At 31.9% G+C, this 19,387-nt stretch overlaps 2 protein-coding genes across 5 annotated transcripts; one reads left to right on the forward strand and one right to left on the reverse strand.

Moving 5' to 3' along the window:
• Positions 1-1,827: 1,827 nt before the first annotated feature.
• Desat3 (acyl-CoA desaturase) lies at positions 1,828-12,252 on the reverse strand. 4 transcript variants are annotated; one of them, XM_013323651.1, is made up of 5 exons: positions 12,130-12,252; positions 5,626-5,839; positions 4,768-4,898; positions 3,528-3,733; positions 1,828-2,891 (listed from the first exon to the last, which is right to left on the reverse strand). In XM_013323651.1, the coding sequence occupies exons 2-5, from the start codon at positions 5,837-5,839 to the stop codon at positions 2,390-2,392; spliced, it is 1,053 nt and encodes a 350-aa protein (XP_013179105.1). In that variant the 5' UTR covers positions 12,130-12,252; the 3' UTR covers positions 1,828-2,389. The 4 variants fall into 4 exon arrangements, with proteins under 4 accessions (XP_013179105.1, XP_013179080.1, XP_013179097.1 ...); XM_013323626.1 differs by having other exon boundaries at positions 5,626-5,843; XM_013323643.1 differs by having other exon boundaries at positions 12,019-12,252.
• Positions 12,253-18,035: 5,783 nt separating this feature from the next.
• On the forward strand, positions 18,036-19,073 carry LOC106124964 (uncharacterized). The gene is made up of 3 exons (XM_013322015.1): positions 18,036-18,129; positions 18,362-18,437; positions 18,736-19,073. The coding sequence occupies exons 1-3, from the start codon at positions 18,124-18,126 to the stop codon at positions 18,954-18,956; spliced, it is 303 nt and encodes a 100-aa protein (XP_013177469.1). The 5' UTR covers positions 18,036-18,123; the 3' UTR covers positions 18,957-19,073.
• The last annotated feature ends 314 nt before the right edge of the window (positions 19,074-19,387 follow it).

Here is a 19,387-nt window from a genome sequence, read left to right on the forward strand (position 1 = left end):
GTAAATACCTTTGTCACGTTTAAACAAAAACACGCTGAAAACTTGCAATATACAGAATAAACAAGATAATAACCAATTGAAGGTAACAATTTTTTTTACGCGCGATGTCAAAATCAGGGTTTTTCTAAGAAAGGGCTTCGTAATGACAATATATCTTTCAACGGTGAAGGCAAAGATGGTTAACACACTACAGTTACTAAGACAATCCCAAACGATAAAATGAATTCGGCACCCAATTTCGCCTATCGGATAAAAATGTGGCTTCCAGAGCATATAAATCTCGAAAGGAATACATAAAGCAGTCACTAGGTCCACCACAGCTAGATTGAACAAATAATAATTTGTAGGGGTTCTCATCGAACGATTGCGTATGATAACCGCGCACGTGCTTACGTTTCCCGCCAAACTGACTATGAATAACACTATCAACAACCCACTCAACACGATATTTATGTTAACATAGACCGTTATATCTGCATTGCCAATAGTTTTTGTATTCGGATATAGGAAAAATATATCATCATTGTTTGTATTATTTAGAATCACCATTTCAACAGGGTCAGAAATATTCAAACTGTAATTTGCTTGAGTCAAATGACGTATCACTTGTTACTCTGAGTGCCGATGGGGGAAGACTAACGACGTATAATGTTTTTCGTAACACCAAAAAAAATACAGGACGTTCCAAAAATTTTATAGAGATATTTTTATTGATTAACGGTTACCAAAATAAATGAGCTAGTTATCAGCAACACAATCTTAATAAAATATTCTATTTAGTAGCTCAAAAAGTCGTGCAGTTTTAACTTTTGTATTTTGTAACACAATTTGCCCAAAACGTTTAATATGCGCGACATAATTTGCGCATAAATTGCAAAAAACTTAAGTAAAAGTACACAATGATTACCCAGATTTTATTACAAAAGCGACTGCAGTCTTGTTCAGTGTGAACCCAACAAATGTGTCGGTTGATGTAAAAGATAAAGATAAAAAAGACGTTGAAATATCAGTTGTCGAATACCCTAACCGGACTGACATCGATTAGATTGACAAGCGGAGTAGGGATAACAAATACATATAGGGTATGTACATTACAAACAAAATTGTATGGGTTATAGTAACAAAGGTGTGGTTAAACGTACCTTTAAACTAAGCTGACCTGTTTATTCTTCGCATTTGAAAAAAAATAAATTGAAAAGTTGGGAACACCATATATTTATTAAACGTATTGAAGGGCGAAGCCATAAATTTACTCAAATTGATAGCATTTATGTGTGCGATTCACAAAGGTACCCTAATTGAAATAGCGTACTAAGTGTACTGGAGATGGTCCAATTTTCTTCGTAATCAAATGTTAATTTTCTAGACGAATAAGCGGACAAAGTGCACTAGATACCATAACGAACTTAGAAAATGCATAGAATTGACAATAACTTTTGATATGTTACGTGAATGTCGCACGTCAGTCCCATATATTTTTGAAATTCAATATGGAATCGCTTCGAAGCGAATGCACTTTGTCTAGCCTCCAGACTGGGAAAGTGTCAGTGTAAACATATCAGACGAGGAAAAGGGGGTCAAATATCTGATAAAGCAATGATAGTACTTTATACTTAATCCTTTAATGTAATCAAAATTTACTTATAATTTGTTGGATATAGTATTGATACCGTATCTTCGAATCTACAAAATATATGGAAAGAGAACATTTGTTACAAATATCTAAGTTCAGGAAGTAGGGTGTTTCCTATCGGAAACCACATCAACTTTTTATTCCATCGGTTCAAAATCTCTATGTTGAATGTTTGATTAAAGAAAATGAAAGAATAGAATATAAAACACCATTTAATTAGCTTCGTTTATGTATAAATAATAAATATTACAAAACAGTATTATTACGACAAACGTTACCATTAACTATCTTAATTTTAATTTGATACAATAGTTTATTTTATATTTGGTTATCCAGGATAATAAATAATAATCTACCTAAAACCTACTTGACTTCGTAACTCATACACTTATGTTTATATTGAGCAATGCAATTACAAAGCCATTGCAACCTTAGCCAATGAAGCCAAAAATGTCTCGTATTTTTAGCACATTTACCCGAAATCTACAAATACATTTATATTTTTATATTTCAAAGTATAAAAATAGAAAATATGTAGGTAAGCTATATTTATGATTGTCATCTGTATTGCTTCACGAAGATGTTAAAATCTCCGTTATATATATTCTAATCGGACTTACAAAAAAAAACAAAGATTACATGACATAGCAGACTTATTGAAATTATCACAAATCTGTCACATTCGACTCAGTTAATCTAATTCTATTGTGACTTATACAGCTTAGCATAGAACATTCAATTGTTAACGTGTTCCTTTCATTCTTCTTTGGGATTTATTATCTGAGCAACTTTCTTCTCTTCTGCGTTAACGTCTTTGTCATCCCAGCCCCATACACTATGGCTTCCGTCACCAGTCCTCTTTACTCTCTTCTCGATAATCTCAGTTGATACAGTTTTCAAGTCGTAAGCCAAACCGATCTTGGCCATACTGTCTATAAACATTTTGGTAAAGTTAAGAGAGTAATCTCCCAATTCTGCAGTTTTGTAATCCCAGGGGAATGTGTGATGATAATTATGGAAGCCTTCTCCGAGCACGACCAAGGAAACTGGTTTAGTTTCGACGGGATTTATGTGCCTGTCGTAAGGTTTGGAGCCCCACAAGTGGGCCCAGGAATTGACCAACCAAGTCACGTTGAGAACATATACGTAGCGGAATACAGCGCAGACATAAAACGCATTCCACAAAGATTCGCCCCAAAGTGTAGGGATGTAGGTGGGCAGAATGAAACAACATAAAGGCATTATCAGTAGGTAGTACCTGAAAAGAAATATAGTAATTCAAATTATATTGTAAATGTATAACAATGCGTTACATAATGCGAATGTTTAGAAGAATGGATGGATAGATGGATGTTTGTTTGAAGGTATCTCCAGATCGGCTGAAATTTGCCATACATTTAGAACATAGTTTGGAAGTATTATTGTACACTGTTGGACTTCAATTATTGAAGTTCAGGATGTATGTAAAACAATCTAGATTTTGGTATCTTAAAGACACTGTAATTTTCATGTCATATTTTTTTATTGTTTTATTCCTAGTGCATAATAATAGTTAGCTGTATCATACATTCATCTTTGTTTAATAAATGTAATAACAAACTTTGTAACAAGATAGGTTTTTAATAAATATTACTTTTGATGCAAAGTAAACATAGATAAGTGGTTAATTACTCAACAAGTTTTTAACAAATATATCATGAGCTAAGCTGAGTGCTTATTTATATTTAATAAATTACAATGCTTTAACTATACGTGAGTATTAATTAAATTCGATATGTATAGCCAATAATGAATTTAAAGTTCAATAATTTAATAAATTCGTTTATTTCATTTGAAACGTTTTGAGGACGCCACTGCAGTCAATGAAGGTAATAATTGAGAAAAATATGCTCACTTCTTCTGGAAACGTAGTACGGGATCAGCCCAAAGGTCATTCATTTCAAGCGTCTTGCCTTTGGCCTTTATCTGGGGATGTTTCTTCACAAGCAGCCAGCCGACGTGGGAGAAGAAAAAGCCACGAGTCGCGTTGTGAGGGTCGGCGTCGGTTTCCGAATACTTGTGATGCATCCTATGGTCACGGGCCCAGTCCAGCACGGAATCCTTTAACAAAGTATTAAATGCATTTAGCTTGCTTTGTATAGGAAAAGTGAAGCAAACGAGCATCAGGCCGTATCAATTCTTACTGACGCATTGTTGACTTTTGACAAAGAGGTATTTATGTTTTAAAACAACTGTTAGTCAGAGCATTAATTATATAAAATTATTTTGACTATAAAATAAACGATGTAGTTTCAATTTAAAAAAAAAATCTTAGTACTAAACAATGATAGGTTAAGATGGTTCAAGGAGTCGTGAACCTTTCCAGACTATGCTGGATGTCATTCAAAGATAACATAATCTGACCATAATGTCGTTTGAAGGACGCGGAATATTTCCGATAGAACACACCATTTCAAACTATATTCATATCAAATGTCAATGTTATAATAATAATCGTTATGCGGAATTTTACGATGTTAGAGATGAAAGTAAAATAATTACAATGACTGATATTTTATTATCTAGAGGGCAGGGTTAAATATATTGATAATTGTATGTCAAAGGTGTGGTGGATAGCGCATGTTTACCACGTGTTCTCTGCCAGACAGACAGTCATGATCTCGGGCAATCTGTCACGCTGCATTAATGTGACTAAAGTTTACAATATGTATGACAAATTTTTATTGGTATAGTCCGCTAAAATTATTTGCCCCGGTGGCTATGCCCTGATCTTTATCGGAAAGAAGCTGTATTTTGAGTTATAAGCCTAAGTATGTAGGACTAACCACAATAGCGTCTCCTCTCGTAAAAGAGCATGTTGCATTATAGGATTTTTATAACACTATTTTGTTGATATGGTACCAAAGATGATTAGAAAATAAGAAATACTTACCAAAACTTACAATTTGTCAAGGAATTTATTATTGGACAATGGATTTACTATTCGTAATTATTAAATATAGGTTTTGATTAATAATATTTTTTTATCTGAATGCTATCAGTAATCAAACTATTACTTCATCATCACTATCATTATTGTCATCATCATCATTGCAAGTTAATAAAATATTGTAACCTATACAATATTCACTTACCTGGAAAGCTATTGTATTGAAGAGTGTAAGCATCACCCGCAGTGGCAGTTTGGCCTTGTAGGATTTGTGGGCCCATAGCCGGTGCGCCCCTGCCGTAATACCAAGCCCAGAGCAAATGTACAAAATAAATGCTGAAACCAAATTTATTCAATTGAAATATTACCATTGTGATTACACTTTATATTATAATAATCATCATCATCACCACTCTTGGATTCTCTCACACTCTCAGACTCACACACTGGGTCTTGGAACCAGTCCTAATTCTGGGGTGACTAGGCCATAGTCAATCACGCTGGCCCACTGAGGGTTGGTTGACTTCACCTACATCTTCGCAGTTGTGCATTTTGCATCACGATGTTTTCCTTCACCGTCGGAGAACGTCGGATAAATGTACATATAAATCGAAAATAGAAAAACACGTTGGTGCATAACGGGATTCGAACCCACTAGCAGATTACAAATTAAAAGCTTTTACCACAGCAAATGTTAATAACTAACTTCGTAAAAAAAGAGCTGAAATTTTTCCATCACAAAATACAATTATCCTTTGAAGTTTCAGACTTACTTTAAATTCAAAGTTAAAAAATTATAAGTTAGATTTTTTTGTGCATCTCCGAGATAATATATTTTAATTTATAAATTTAAAGTAGGCACCTACTTGGGTACATGCACTTATTTACATATGCCAATCGTATGTCACCTTACGGGGCGTTACTTAAAAAAAATAAAAAATATTTATGTTCATTGTCAACACATAATTTTTAATTTTTAATAATAAGTTGTTATTGTAAACATAGTGAAAAACATGATTTGCAGTAATGGAAGTTTTTAAATAATGAATTATGTAATTCTTACCAAATAGACTTGTTGACCACATCGCTTTAAAGAAGAAGAGATAAGCACCGTACAGTCCGGTCAAATGCAAAAGAGCAAAGAGTATGACATTCCTCCATACTATCTCCCATTTCCTCTTCTCAGCGGACGGTGGAACTATTATCGGATCGGCAGCTTTAGCGTCTGCTTCGAACAGCGCCCAGGATTCTGCGTTTTGTTGCCCTTGAGGCGGCATCTTTCTTTAAACATTAAAGGGAGTTGTGGTTAACAAAGTAGTCTTAAAATAAATTGTGAATTTTATTCTACAATCGCTTTACCAATGACGCTAAGAACGTTGATACATCAGAAGAGCAATTTTTGCTATAAGAAATTTTGTAACGGGTGATATTTGTTATAAAAATCTTTTTATATAGAATTAAGACTTACGTTTAACTTATGCTTAAATAATTAAATTATAGTATTTATTTGTACATACGAGATAAGGATTCAATAAAGTGCATCTCGGGTTTTTATGGAATAATTTTGCACGCACTTTATTTTTCAAAAATGCACGTAATTTTTCAAAACTCGCAGCAACCAGTATCTTTAAAAAGTCAAATCAGTAGTCGCATAAAAATTTCAAAAATTGGTATTCAAGTCTGTCAACATTACACGAATTCATGGAGCAATATCGACTTCTTTTTTACGATATTTACTGAGTTTATTTCCTTATTCATAATCTTTTTATTACACATATCCGCAGATGCTGTAAGCGGGTGCGTGTAAAAAGTGGGTCAATGCCAAGGTCTGAAGACTAACGTAATGGATTAAACTTAACCTTTTAAGACCCTTTTCATGAATGTATGTGTTTATCCATAATTTTGTTAACTTTACCAACTACATAAATGTTTAAATTTTTAAACGTATGCATATTAATAATTGATTAACATATAACTACGTCAAAGAAGATACATATATACATAACTATATTACCTAATATTCTTGTCTGTGTTCTGTTTTTTAATCATCTTAACATTTAATCACGCTAATCTCAGACGGCTTATCCGAATTTGGTATTTTACTATTAAGCATATTTAAGTTTTAAAAATTATCATTTAGGTCAAAGTTTCATTAGTCGTTAGCGCTCGTATGCGGGGGGGACTCCTCTCATGGGATGTATCGACATAGTTATCTACTAAAGAAATTGCGCCATTAGTTTATTAATAAGAAAGCTATAGCGATTTAAAGCGTCAACCATTTCTTTAAAACAATGCACGCGGGCGAAGACGCAAGCAAAAGTTAGTCGCTTTCATTTGTCGTTAAATTGGAAATATCTGTTACTTTTTAGTAATGCGCAAGTCAAAGATGTGGTTGATATTATTAGTTAATACGCAGTAAATAAAAAAGAACTACAAATTCATTGTTTTACATTACGATTCTCGTTTTGACTTTGCTAAAGAAAAAGTCAAATAAAAATTAATATAAATGTACATTTGTATCTTTGCAGTAAAAAAGTTGAAAAATGATCATCATTTTTCTAAGGTTAGGTAAATAATTTGGAATAATAATTGACTTGATCTTTTTTATATAAATTGGTTTTCATTGACAAGTGAAAAAAAGGAATATTTTTATCAAAGTATACCAATGAAAATAGCCTTTTCTTTCGTTATTAGATCTGTCAGAAAATATGTGAAATATACAAGGGCATAGAGAATGGTATAAGAGAGAAAAAACTGAACATTAGACTTACAGTACGGAATGTACCTTTTGACATTGACAGGAGGGCGCTAGAGTGCTACCTTAATTTAGTTTGGACTTTATTCCACCGGGTTAGATATCCTTGTCGGTCTATACTACTCAAAACACATTAACTTGTCGAATTGAACAAAAGAAATATAGATTCTTAAAAGTTTTATAATATTTAGATGTTCTTTATTGTACGTCTTGAGTCGTTAGGAGCAATGTTCAAAGTTAACTTAGACGTCACCTAATATTGTATTCTTGAATTTTTTGCATTAACTCGCACGTCTGTTCTTTTTTCATAATGGACAAATGCGCTTGACCCTGGGCCCTGTTAACTGGTGATGTGGCCGAAATATTTTACTTTGTGTGCTTATAATTATGACAACACTTGTCATTTATTTGCTAAAGGCGCACGATAATTAATCACACATAATAACGATTTAATTTAATACGTAGAAGATAATTAATTTTTATTGCTTATGAAGCGATTTAATGTTAGGTGTGTTATTTATTGTTTTTTTATTATTATTATGGATGGAAAATATTATAAATCTAAGCCATTCACAGAAAATTGTGAAGCAAAAGTCTAGCGTGGTATCGTGGATCGGTATACCAACAAGAAAGTAATACTTAGTAGTGAGATACTTAGAATGTGGATAGCTACAAAAGTAGAAAAGGGAAGAAAGTAAGCATGGAATGTTGGAAAGAGGTCATACATGAGATGGGAGTTGGTAAAAACGACCATAAAATTCTTTAACCATACAATTAAATAATAAATATTTTATTTTATATTTATGTGTGCGAAATCGATAGGAAATAAATTTCAGGATGTAAAATATAACTGGTTGCTTAATTAGTGGGTTTTGACCCACGACAACACTCTCAACACCAAAAAAGGTTCTCTGGCCCTTTTTCATTAATGTCAAGTTCAAAATAAGTCTAATGTAATGAATAAAATCTTTACTCACTGTAAAGGTTAAACAAAGGTTATATAGACTATATAGAGGCGACGTTAAGAGAAAATGAAGTTTTTTATTAAACTCATTTACGTAAGACGTATAATGAAGGAAACTGATTGAATAACTACGACAAGGCTCAATGTCTGTATAATTTAAACCAAACAAAAATAAATAAATTTTAATGACTGACGTCATTGAAAAAACGTATTGTCCCTAAAACTGCAAAAAAAAAATCTAGAAGGTCACGTGACAATAACAAGACAATAATAATGAATGTTTATGTGATCATGCATATAATGGAAGATGTATAGTCGAGGACCTTTACTACCGATTTCAGTGAACTCTTGACATAGCAATATACATGTAACATTAGTTATGTCTTAGGCTCTAAACTTTGCGAATTTTATCAGTTCAAGGCCAACGAACTTTTGCGATTATCACTGCGTATTGACACTGAATTGTAGTCACATGCAGAGATTTGTGGAGACAAAGATTGTAACTACGACACTCGATGTATATACCAATGTCACAAAAGATTGCTTACCGTGTATACGCAGTCGATACTAGTGTCGATAGTTGTATGCACTAAGCGCGGGGAACGCGATTCTCGCGACGCAATCATTCATGATGCGACGATTTACGTCGCCTTTTGTTCGAAGGGCTTTACATATTAAGTATTGCTTGTTATAATTAAATTTTGCGTTTACAGTAGTTGCAACTCTATTGCTATTTTACGATTCAATGCTCACACACCGACACATTGATGCAACTCCGAGTATGACCTTATTACATTTGCAACACGTGCGAATAATGATTATATTGGCCGATAAACTTTGTATAAAAAATGGGTTTTATTTGCAAAACCTTAATAAAAAAAAACTTCAAAATATTGACATTGTGAAATGGGTATTATATAATTAAGTTTAAAAATAAACTTTTTTGTAATAAAAATACTTAAACAATTTTAAGAATAGTATTGGGCGATGTCGAGCGCTAGAGTCCCAAATGTTAAGGTCATTATTTGGTTAGGTCAAGAATTATATATGTGACTTGAACAGATAGACTACAAAAATACTAAAAATAAAACATTAAAAAAATAATGACCCATATCTACTTCTATTTTGCGATTACAGAGTAAAGAAGAAAAGGTAATTCCCGCGATTTTATACTCTTAAAAAAGAAATAGAAACTACGAAGTCAGAAGAAGCATTTCATTCAAATTAATTTTATTAAAATTAGGATTTCTAATCAGTTGTTTAATTTAAATAAATTATATTTATTAAAAGATATTTACTTGTAATGAAATGAGTGCGTTGATGAATATTTTTTTATTCGACAATGGGTTCTAGTCAATATCTACAGGCGAGTTGTTCGTAAAACACATGCATATTGTGTCGTGAACCTTGTCACAATTATGGGTTATAATGTTTAAATTAAAACACTGAAGGTCAACAGTATCAAGATACCATTCGCTATTTAGCAGTGCATCCACGAGTATACTGTTTTGTTTAACCCTAGCGTAGACGCATTGGAGAATTGCCGCCCTATATTTCTCAAAACAATTGCCTGTCTGTGATTTTAAACTTTTTAATCGTCTTAGACTGTTGTATAGAACAGAGAATACGAAGGTACTAGTGTCCTTAGTATAGATAAATTTTGTATATCAATTCGGTTTATAATGTTAGTAACTGATATTAATTGGACACATCTTATAGAATAAGTAATACGTAGCCAAAGGTTACTTAGCTTTAAGAAATAGAAAATCAATGAAGAGGATTCGATTCGAACTCTTAATATTAGGCGGAGGTGAACTCAACTTTTAAGCTGTTACGGTTAAATTTGTCATTATAAACGTGATTAAATTATTTAAAATACATTTTCATTGAAAAAAATACATAAAATTACTTAATGAATGTATAAGAACTAATACTTGCGATGTTGCATTAGTTAATACATTAGTATGAATAATTTTCCTACAATGTATTATTATTATTATTTCAATTGTCATTGTTATTTAATTAACACTATCACATGTATTGTGAAATTGGATTTGTAACATCACACAATGTAGTAGTAGGAAGTGATGCCACTTTAATATGTTATATTCTTACATAAATCAACAATGTCTATTCGTTCTCTAATAAGTTGATTGGATTTTATTGTAAATCTAAAATCATAATAAAATTCTACAAGGTAACATATTAGCGTCCCTTCTGAAGTATTCGTATATTTCAGATCGTTCAGATTTGTTACATGCAATAAATTAATTAATTGATAAAATAATATACATCTAACAATATATTTATGCGTGTCATCATTATATTGTTTCGATGTTTGTTCGTTTTTTTTTATTATTACACGTTTTTATATAAAAAAGACATTCAGGATTCATCATTTTAACGTAAACTTTATAAGGTAAAGTAACGACTCGCTTTATATGATTATTAGCTGTCGCCCGCGACCTCGTCCGCGCGGAATATAAAAAAAACGTTATTATCAGCCTATGTGTTCTTCCACGCTATGTTCTACATATATGCCAAATTTCAGTGACATCCATACAATCAAACAAACATCCATCCATTGATCCAAACATTCGCAAGCATAATATTAGTAAGATGTTAGAATTATAAAACAAAAATTGCAATGTGTTAGTTCAGTGTTTGGGCGAGGGGGATAAAATAATACCGATTGGGATTCGTTATATGTATGATAAGTTCTCTTGCAGTTTATGGATATTACGATTGATTAGTCATAAACGGCGCAATACGGAAGCTCGTATTATGTCCTAGAAGTCATGAATCATAAAAGATCTACCGTGTAACCATGGCAACGATCAGGATCAAAGTCGTACCGAGCTCTGTCTACATTATTTTGATTAAGGAGATTGAAACTAGTATTATTAGACTGACTACTATTCTTCTTTGCTTATCTCTATATAGTTTATATAAAGATTAGCGGTCGCCCGGGACTCCGTCGATCCGGAATTAAGAAAAACATAATTAGAAGTCTGTGTTCTTCTAGACTATTTTCTATAATATATGTATGCCAAATATCATGGAGTTCCGTTCTGACCTTCTGGAGGTACCTTCGAACAAACATCCATCCATCTAAACATATGCATTTATAATATTAGTAAGATAATAAGATAAATGTTTGCAAATTCAATAACAACTTTTGGCGGGAACAATTGACAATTGTGAGTTCGGATACGTACATAGTGGCGTGACATATGACGTCGAGGGACACAATCGAACGATGATCGAGATAAATGAGAACGTAGCATCGCCAGTTCAAGTTCTCTATTCGCTAATTCAATATCTATACCAACAGCTAATTACACTATCGAATCATTACTGTTCCACGAATCTTACGCAAGTGTTAATTGATGTGTAATCCAGGAAATTTCTACAATTTTGAATGGTTAAAAAAAATGTTGCATCGAATTTAAAATTAAATAAGAATATGTGAAAAATATTCTTTTCAATAAATAAATATGAAACATAAATTTTACATTTTTTTTAATTAATTTTTCTTTATTTAATTTAATATTTACTACTTAATTTAAATAATATAATTTACATATACATTACTTTGAAATTAATTTCCATTTAATAAAATTATTGTAACATGTTTTTAGTAAATGTAATTGTTAAGAATAAGACATGTTTCTTTAATTACAATAAATAAAAGAAAAATTTAAATGACAATTGAAATAATAAATGAAAGAACTCACTTCTGATTGCACTAATGAAAGAAAACGATTCCAGAAAATTTAATTCCGCTGCACCGAATTAATTCACGAATAAACTTGAAACTGTTAGAATTAAATTAATAAGTTTTATACCTTTTTATAATTAATGAAATAACCACAAACAATTCACACTGAACTTAATATTTAAAAACGAAAACGTTCACGAGCTGCGTTCAGATTTAGTTGTCGCGAAAGACTGCGAATGAAAATTCGTTTAAAGCGATTTTATAGATTGCCATTATGCTATTACGATTGTAAAGATGACCGACGCGACGCGAACATGTCGTCTCTCACGACCCACGCGGAAAATAGGGGTCTCTATGTCACTACCAAGCGGAATAAAATTTCCATTTGCTGATATTTTGTATATGTTTAGATATATTATAATGAAATCAATTTATCTGCTATCTCTACAAATCATATTTCAAAAAAAAAAAATTAACAGAAAAATCATAATATTTCTTATTATTCTGCTTTTAACTGACTAACGCACGCTCACTCCATCAACTCCAGTATTTTGTAACAAAATTTTAGTTTCTAACCATAATTCGATTAAGGGAATACACTTTATGGTTGTTTTTATCTTGTTTACATCTACATGTGGATTAAGAGACTTTACATATTCTTTTTTTATTTATCAATAGACAAAAACTGTCATTACTGAAAAAAATATATTATGTTGACTACATTTTGGGCTATAAGCTTGCAGAACCCTACAAATTCCTTTTGTTTTTAGTAAAGTGCTAAACTCAAAGTTATTCTATAGAAATTCTTTAAATATTTTATTCTACAGTTTCCCTTTCAGCTCTTCTCGCAGCGAACACATTATGATTAGAAACCCCTAAATTCACTTAAGAGAGGAACGGTTGCTCAGGGGTTAAGCATTTTACTTGTAATCTGCAGGACCTGGGTTCGAATCCCGCCCACCAATGTGTTTTTCGACTTATATGTACATTTATCCGACATTCTTACGGTGAAGGAAAACATCGTCATGCAACCCTCACTGGGCCAGCGTGGTTGTCAATGGCCTAGACACCATAACTTAGGACAAGCTCCGAGACCCTTAATACATGGGATATATAGAGAGCTGATGATGACCTCTAATTTAGGGTAGGTTCGAATCCCTTGATATAGACGTACAGCTGATGATGTTTCGTAAACTAGTCAATGTTCAAAAAAATATGTAGCATATAAAGTTGTCATATAACATTGTCAGTGTAAATATCTTGCAAAACGTTTTACAAATTGCAATATTTGTACGGAGCCTTGAAAAAAAGCATTCATGTTTAAATAAATTCGCAAATAAGTCGTTTGTCTTCCATTATATTGCTATTACAATTTATTATTAGCAATTTTTACAAAATATATTTTATTGTTTTGACTTTGTACCATTATTAATAATGCAAATATAATATTGTTATTATCGACTTATAAATTAAATAAACACCAAGCACACCTGTTTCTATAAAACCAATTGTTTATATCGGAAATAATGTATTTTAATTTATTTCGTTCAGGAATTAAATAATATTTATATAAGTTGAAACGTGAACTAAATTTTAACTTACCTATTATTCAAAAGGGTTCTAAGCGATATAACATAATTTGTTAATCAAAACATCGAACATGGAATCCGATTACAAAAACATTGAAAACTTCCAAAACATTGGAGTTGGAATGACGATCTCATAAACGTATCGTACCGCAATAATCAAAAAGGATAACTTTTCATACTCGTATTTTCCTAGAACTATAAAAAAATACATTTCTAGGAATTCGGGGATCTTACGCGCGTTTTACTTTTATCATCAACTCGAGAATAAGATGGCTCATGTAAGTAAAAAATTAAATCATAAAAACATTTCAAAATCAGTCAACCACCTCCACTTGTCTTTTTGACCAATAAGTTTTGTACAGGGTTTCCGTCTTAAATCGTTTTGGGACCATAGAACTGATGTCCTGTCCCAGAACAGATGTTCCGTAAAGAACTTTGGCATTTATCTAAATAATGGATCAATAAATTATCGTTTAGAAGACACCCTTAGCAATATTATTTTATTAATACCTTGACACGAGCGTCAGTGGCTCAAGGGTTAAGTGTTTGATTTGTAATCTGTGTGTCCCGGGTTCAGATCAAAGTACCAATGTTTTGTTCTAATTTCCATTTACATATGTATTATGTACATTTATCGGACTGTATTTTGGTGAAACATCGTGCTGATGATGATGATTTTTTTACACAGTATAAAAACCGACATTTAGCTAACAAACAACAGACGAGCGGAGGAGACCCCCAATGACATAATTTGACCTAAGCAAGTAAAGTAAAAACACAGAATTTTTATGTACGTCATATGTAGATACATTGCTAGTTTGAAACCTAATATTATGTACCCAATATTGATGTTTATCTTACAAAGTACATACCTAATAAATATATCTTATATCATTTGCTAAGCATTTAAATATTTGACATAATACGTAAACGTAAGATGGGTTAATTGCGCTATTAGATGAGACTTTGAAGTGTCGTTTTGTATAAAATCGAAGGGGAATTTCGTATTTCTAATTGAATGAAAATTAAAAAAAATCAGTTTGAACACAACATTTTTGAAATCCTAAGCAATCCTGATCTACTCTTTGTTACATTTACGTTTCGTTTTCATCTCTCTCCATTTACGTTTCGCTTTGTCAACAAGGCAGAGAGCTAAATGGTTATTCCACTAGGTTTCGGGTGTCAGTTTTATGTATAATAAGCCACCAATAAAAGTATTAAGAGCTCGATACATACATCTTACGATATAGTGGGCGGTAAGTGATAAAAGTCTGGGCCGTGCATCAACAGGACGCGCTCTGGAGAGTCGGGTGATTTGGATTAAGCACTTGTCACTTGCTACAAATAGATGTATGACTAACTGTATGATAATACGTTTATTTCCACTAGCTGTAGCAAGCGACTCCGTCCGCGCGGAACTAAAAAAAAATAATTAGTAGCCTATGTGTTCTTCCAGACGATGCTCTATATGTATACCAAATTTCATCAAGATTCGTTCTGCCTGTCTGAAAATACCTTCAAATAAACATCCATACTTCCCACCATCCATCTAAACATTCGCATTTATAATATTAGTAAGATATGCATCCGAATAAAAAATATATTGTAGTTAGCAAAACGTAATTTTATTACGATTAATTGCTATTTGTTTTTATTTTTATGTCATTTTAATTTTAATTAATTACATATTATTATAGAGATAACATATTTTTCCACATTTAACTTAATTTACTTGAGCACTGCATCACGTTTTTGCGGCAGTCAAAGATAACATTAACACGTGTTTGGACTTCGATCGTAACTGAAAGTCGTACGTTGGTGTCATGATCATGAATTATTATTTAAGGTCATTTTGAACCTTGAGACGAAAAAAGTTACATCTCTTAAAAGAAAGGTCGGTTTTCTGCTTTAAATTTATGTTTATATACACGTCAAATTCCACAATTAATTATTTTACTGTCGTCAAAGGCTAGCTAAGCGTTCCGTTAACGCATTAACGACGTGACGTCACTAGTATACAAAGTTTTTGTATGCGACTTCGTTCGCCGATTACAATACGCTGATACCGCATAGTTACACCAAAATGAATAATTCATTACAATGATATAAATTAATTATTGTCTTAGAGCATCTACATTCGTAAAATAAATAATTCCCGCCATTGAATTTGTGTGTATGTTCGTAACAAAAGGTCAAAACGAACTCAATTATCTATGGTTAACAGGTAATCATAACAAGTTAATACGCTTGCAGAAAAAATGTGTTTTTCCTCGTTTTAAGTTTTAGTCATTTGTCAAGCAATAGTTAATAAAACTTGTAAAGTATTACATATATCTAAGACTAGCTATCGCCCGCGACTCCATCCGCGCGGAGTTAAAAGAAACTTATTTAGTAACCTATGTCTTCTTCCAGACTATGTTCTAAATCTATGCCAAATTTCATCAAGATCCGTTTAGCCATTCTGGAGATACCTTCAAACAAACATCTATCCATCCAAACATTCACATTTATAATATTAGTAAGATAATACATGTAATTACTCATAACATCTGCGTTGATATCGGTTTGTTTTAATAACATTTTTCAAATGTTAAAGCTTCATAGTGCGAACTCTGGTAAAGAAAGTGGCGTTTGACATCCTTTGATTATTCCGGCAAGTACTACATAAAGTAAGTGATGAAAAGCGATAAAGTTTTACATAAGACAAATAAAATACTGTATCTTCAAATATATTTTATCATAGTTATTAATAATTATATAAAAGCGTGGCGCTCAACGTGTTATAATACTTACAATTAAATAGTAACTACTGCTGTAATTCTTCATACCGAAATTATTTCAGCATTTATGTAAAAAATATCCTAGCAACAAATTATAGCTATATAACCATATAAGAAATAAAATTTGCATAGAGATAGGTCATTGTCTGAAATTACTCAAAGACTACTAAGTTTTTTTTAAATGCCGATGAAGGCGTGGGCAAATGATTTTTTTCAAGATTCAAGGTCATTGTTACTAGTGAACAATAACGGTGGGTTACAGATACCAAAACCTCTGTATAAAACATATCGTCATCCCTGTCTTTGATCTTTGACAAAACCGAGATATCAATATGTTTCAAACGGCTATTTTGGACTCAGAAACCCATGGTCTGTTTGTTATCTGGAAATAAGCCTAGTAGCCTTTATATTGGTCTATCTTAATTGCTCTTTATTAATGTGGTACACCATCATTTTGTCACGTCGAGGTAACAGATTTAGGGTTAATATAGTTCTGAACTAAGGATTAAATCAATTAATACATTGGCCAAATATCTAACAACTACTAATTAAGTAATATTTACAAAGATTAAGTAAACCTTACAAATATTATAAATGCGAATTTGGTTGGATGGATGGATAAAAGAATAGATAGATGTTTGTTTGAAGGTATCTCCAGAACGACTGCATGGATCTCGTTGAAATTTGGTATAGATGTAGAACATATTCTGTAAAAACACATAGGCTACAAATTAAGGTTTTCTTAATTTTGCGCGGACGGATTTTGCGGGCTATAGTTAGTACTCAAATAAATAACTGAAGGTAAATAGCTGAAGAATTTTTTTCTCTTTTTGAGAATTGACAAATCATACAACTAAAAACAAAACAAAAAGTGTACATTATTTTTTCGATTATATAAACTGCAATCAAAGCAAAACAATCCAAGTGTAATAAATCTGAACGCAGCGAATCATCACTCACCCCACTCGGCCACCTTTAGACTCTCGTGATACGTAATTTTAATATGTGATTTCTGATGTAAACATTTCTAATTAAATTGATTCATATGCCGTGATTGTCACGTGATTACAACAGTGCAGAGAAAGAGTTGTTAATCACAATGTAATATCATTATGCAACTTGTTATTCCACATTAATAAAACGAACTACTATCACGTTGAACCCAGATGTTATAAAAATAATTGTAGCAGTAAACAGTCTTGATTTTAAGGTTAAATTGAGGTCTAATATCATAAAGCTTCGAACATTGGTAGACGACAAAAGACGCGACATGAGGCACAAGGTCACGCTTGTTAGCGACAAGCAATCGTCAAATAATTTAAACATATTTTTGTCTAGCTTAGAATTTGTGGGTTAACAACAAAATATTACCGTATTATTTCTATATTGAATGATTGTATTGTAATTTATGCCTCGTTCGTTATTTAAATGTAATTTATACTACGTTTAAAATATAATAATTGATCCAAGCTATATCTGGCATAATCTAGTGTTTAATTTACAGTATAGAGGTAATTAATTGAACAAAAAAACATTCACAAGTACAAAGAGAGAAGTACAATGAAAATAAGTAAAACATGCTTCGTGACAATAACATTTTTGTCATCTAACGACTTTTGCGTGATACTTATTAGTGTTATGAATAGAGTGACATAATTCGAACTGGTTAAATGCACGAAAATAACAAAGGTCTAAAATTTAAGCACCTATATAAGTCGAAGTGTTGCGATTTAATTATTAAACCTCTGCGACATGCTGGTAAGTTGACTGTAAAAAATTTTTTGTAACACGGATTATTAAAATCATTCTTTCAGTCTCAGAATCATTGGTAAAATTCGATCAATATTCATAATCAAAGAAATAATTTATTTTTATTTTTAAATACAAATAATTTTATACACTTCTTTTCCACATTAACGTTAACTGTGTTAAATTTCTGGTTCACCTGTTATAAACATTCACTTATTAACAAAATGTCGTATGTTTTCAGTTTAAAGTAAGATATTTGGTAGCCATCATGGCATTATTTGCTTTGGTTGATGCCGGTAGGATTATTCGTTCTCCAGGTATTTATATTTTACTGTAATAGATTCGCTAATTTAAAGGTACTTACTGCTTCATTTCATTATGTACAATATCTCGATTTGTGCTAAGGCTTAGTTACTTTGGGGTCTAAATTTGGTAAATGTTTGAATTCCTTTCTAATAAGATACAAGGTCACTGTTAGTTCAGGAATCATGGGGTTCCATTATATTGTACTTTGTTTTGTTTCAATAAATTATATTTATTGTTTTAAACTGAAACTGGTTAAACTTCATAAGGCATATTAACTATCCTAACCTTGAAAATTGAAAACTATTTCAGGTAACCGTGGATGGGGCAGTTTTGATAGCAACCCAACAACCAATGCACGAGTGTCACCAGTACATGGATCTCTCGCTCGGTCATCTAGTTGGGAAGGGGCTACCGGCGCTGGTGTTCGAAGCTTCGGCAATGGATATGGTGCAGCGAGTTCTTTTGGCTCTGGATGGGATACCGGATCCTTAGGGAGGTCAAATAATGCTGGTTGCAATTCCGAATGGTGAAGATTTAATTGATAACTCGATAGATTTGATTTCGATTTCGACTTGGATTGTGGATGTATAAGCATATAATTATGTTAATTACCTAATAATTACTAACAATAAAGTTTTATAACACGATTTATTGTATTTTTTTTTAATTTACTGCATTAAATAATGAAAAGGAAGAAAAAGGAAATGATAATTATGTCGTTAACTATTATTGTATAATAATTTAATTATTATTACGAACATAAATACTTTTGTACTTGTATTATTGTTAATAAACTAATACAAACAAAACTACATATCATAAATAATATGAAAATCACAAAAGCGAAGTAGTAAAGGAGGGAAATGTTAAATTCACCTGGGATTTAACGAAGCAATGTATTAAGAGTATCGTTATGAAAACATTCAAAAATAAATTATCTGGTAATTTATCCTTCAGCCCG

This window comes from Papilio xuthus, unplaced genomic scaffold, assembly GCF_000836235.2.
Source record: "Papilio xuthus unplaced genomic scaffold, Pxut_1.1 DF828952.1, whole genome shotgun sequence".
Lineage (NCBI taxonomy): Eukaryota > Metazoa > Arthropoda > Insecta > Lepidoptera > Papilionidae > Papilio > Papilio xuthus.

What these genes read in the sequence shown, in the direction of transcription:
- Desat3 (XM_013323651.1), bottom strand. Translation starts at nt 5,839, where the DNA reads ATGCCGCCTCAAGGGCAACAAAACGCAGAATCCTGGGCGCTGTTCGAA. An exon ending in GTGGTCAACAAGTCTATTTG is followed by an intron (nt 4,899 to 5,625) that starts GTAAGAATTACA and finishes ATTTGGTTTCAG; the next exon opens with CATTTATTTTGTACATTTGC. An exon ending in GTACTACGTTTCCAGAAGAA is followed by an intron (nt 2,892 to 3,527) that starts GTGAGCATATTT and finishes ATTTCTTTTCAG; the next exon opens with GTACTACCTACTGATAATGC.
- LOC106124964 (XM_013322015.1), top strand. An exon ending in TAGGATTATTCGTTCTCCAG is followed by an intron (nt 18,438 to 18,735) that starts GTATTTATATTT and finishes AAACTATTTCAG; the next exon opens with GTAACCGTGGATGGGGCAGT.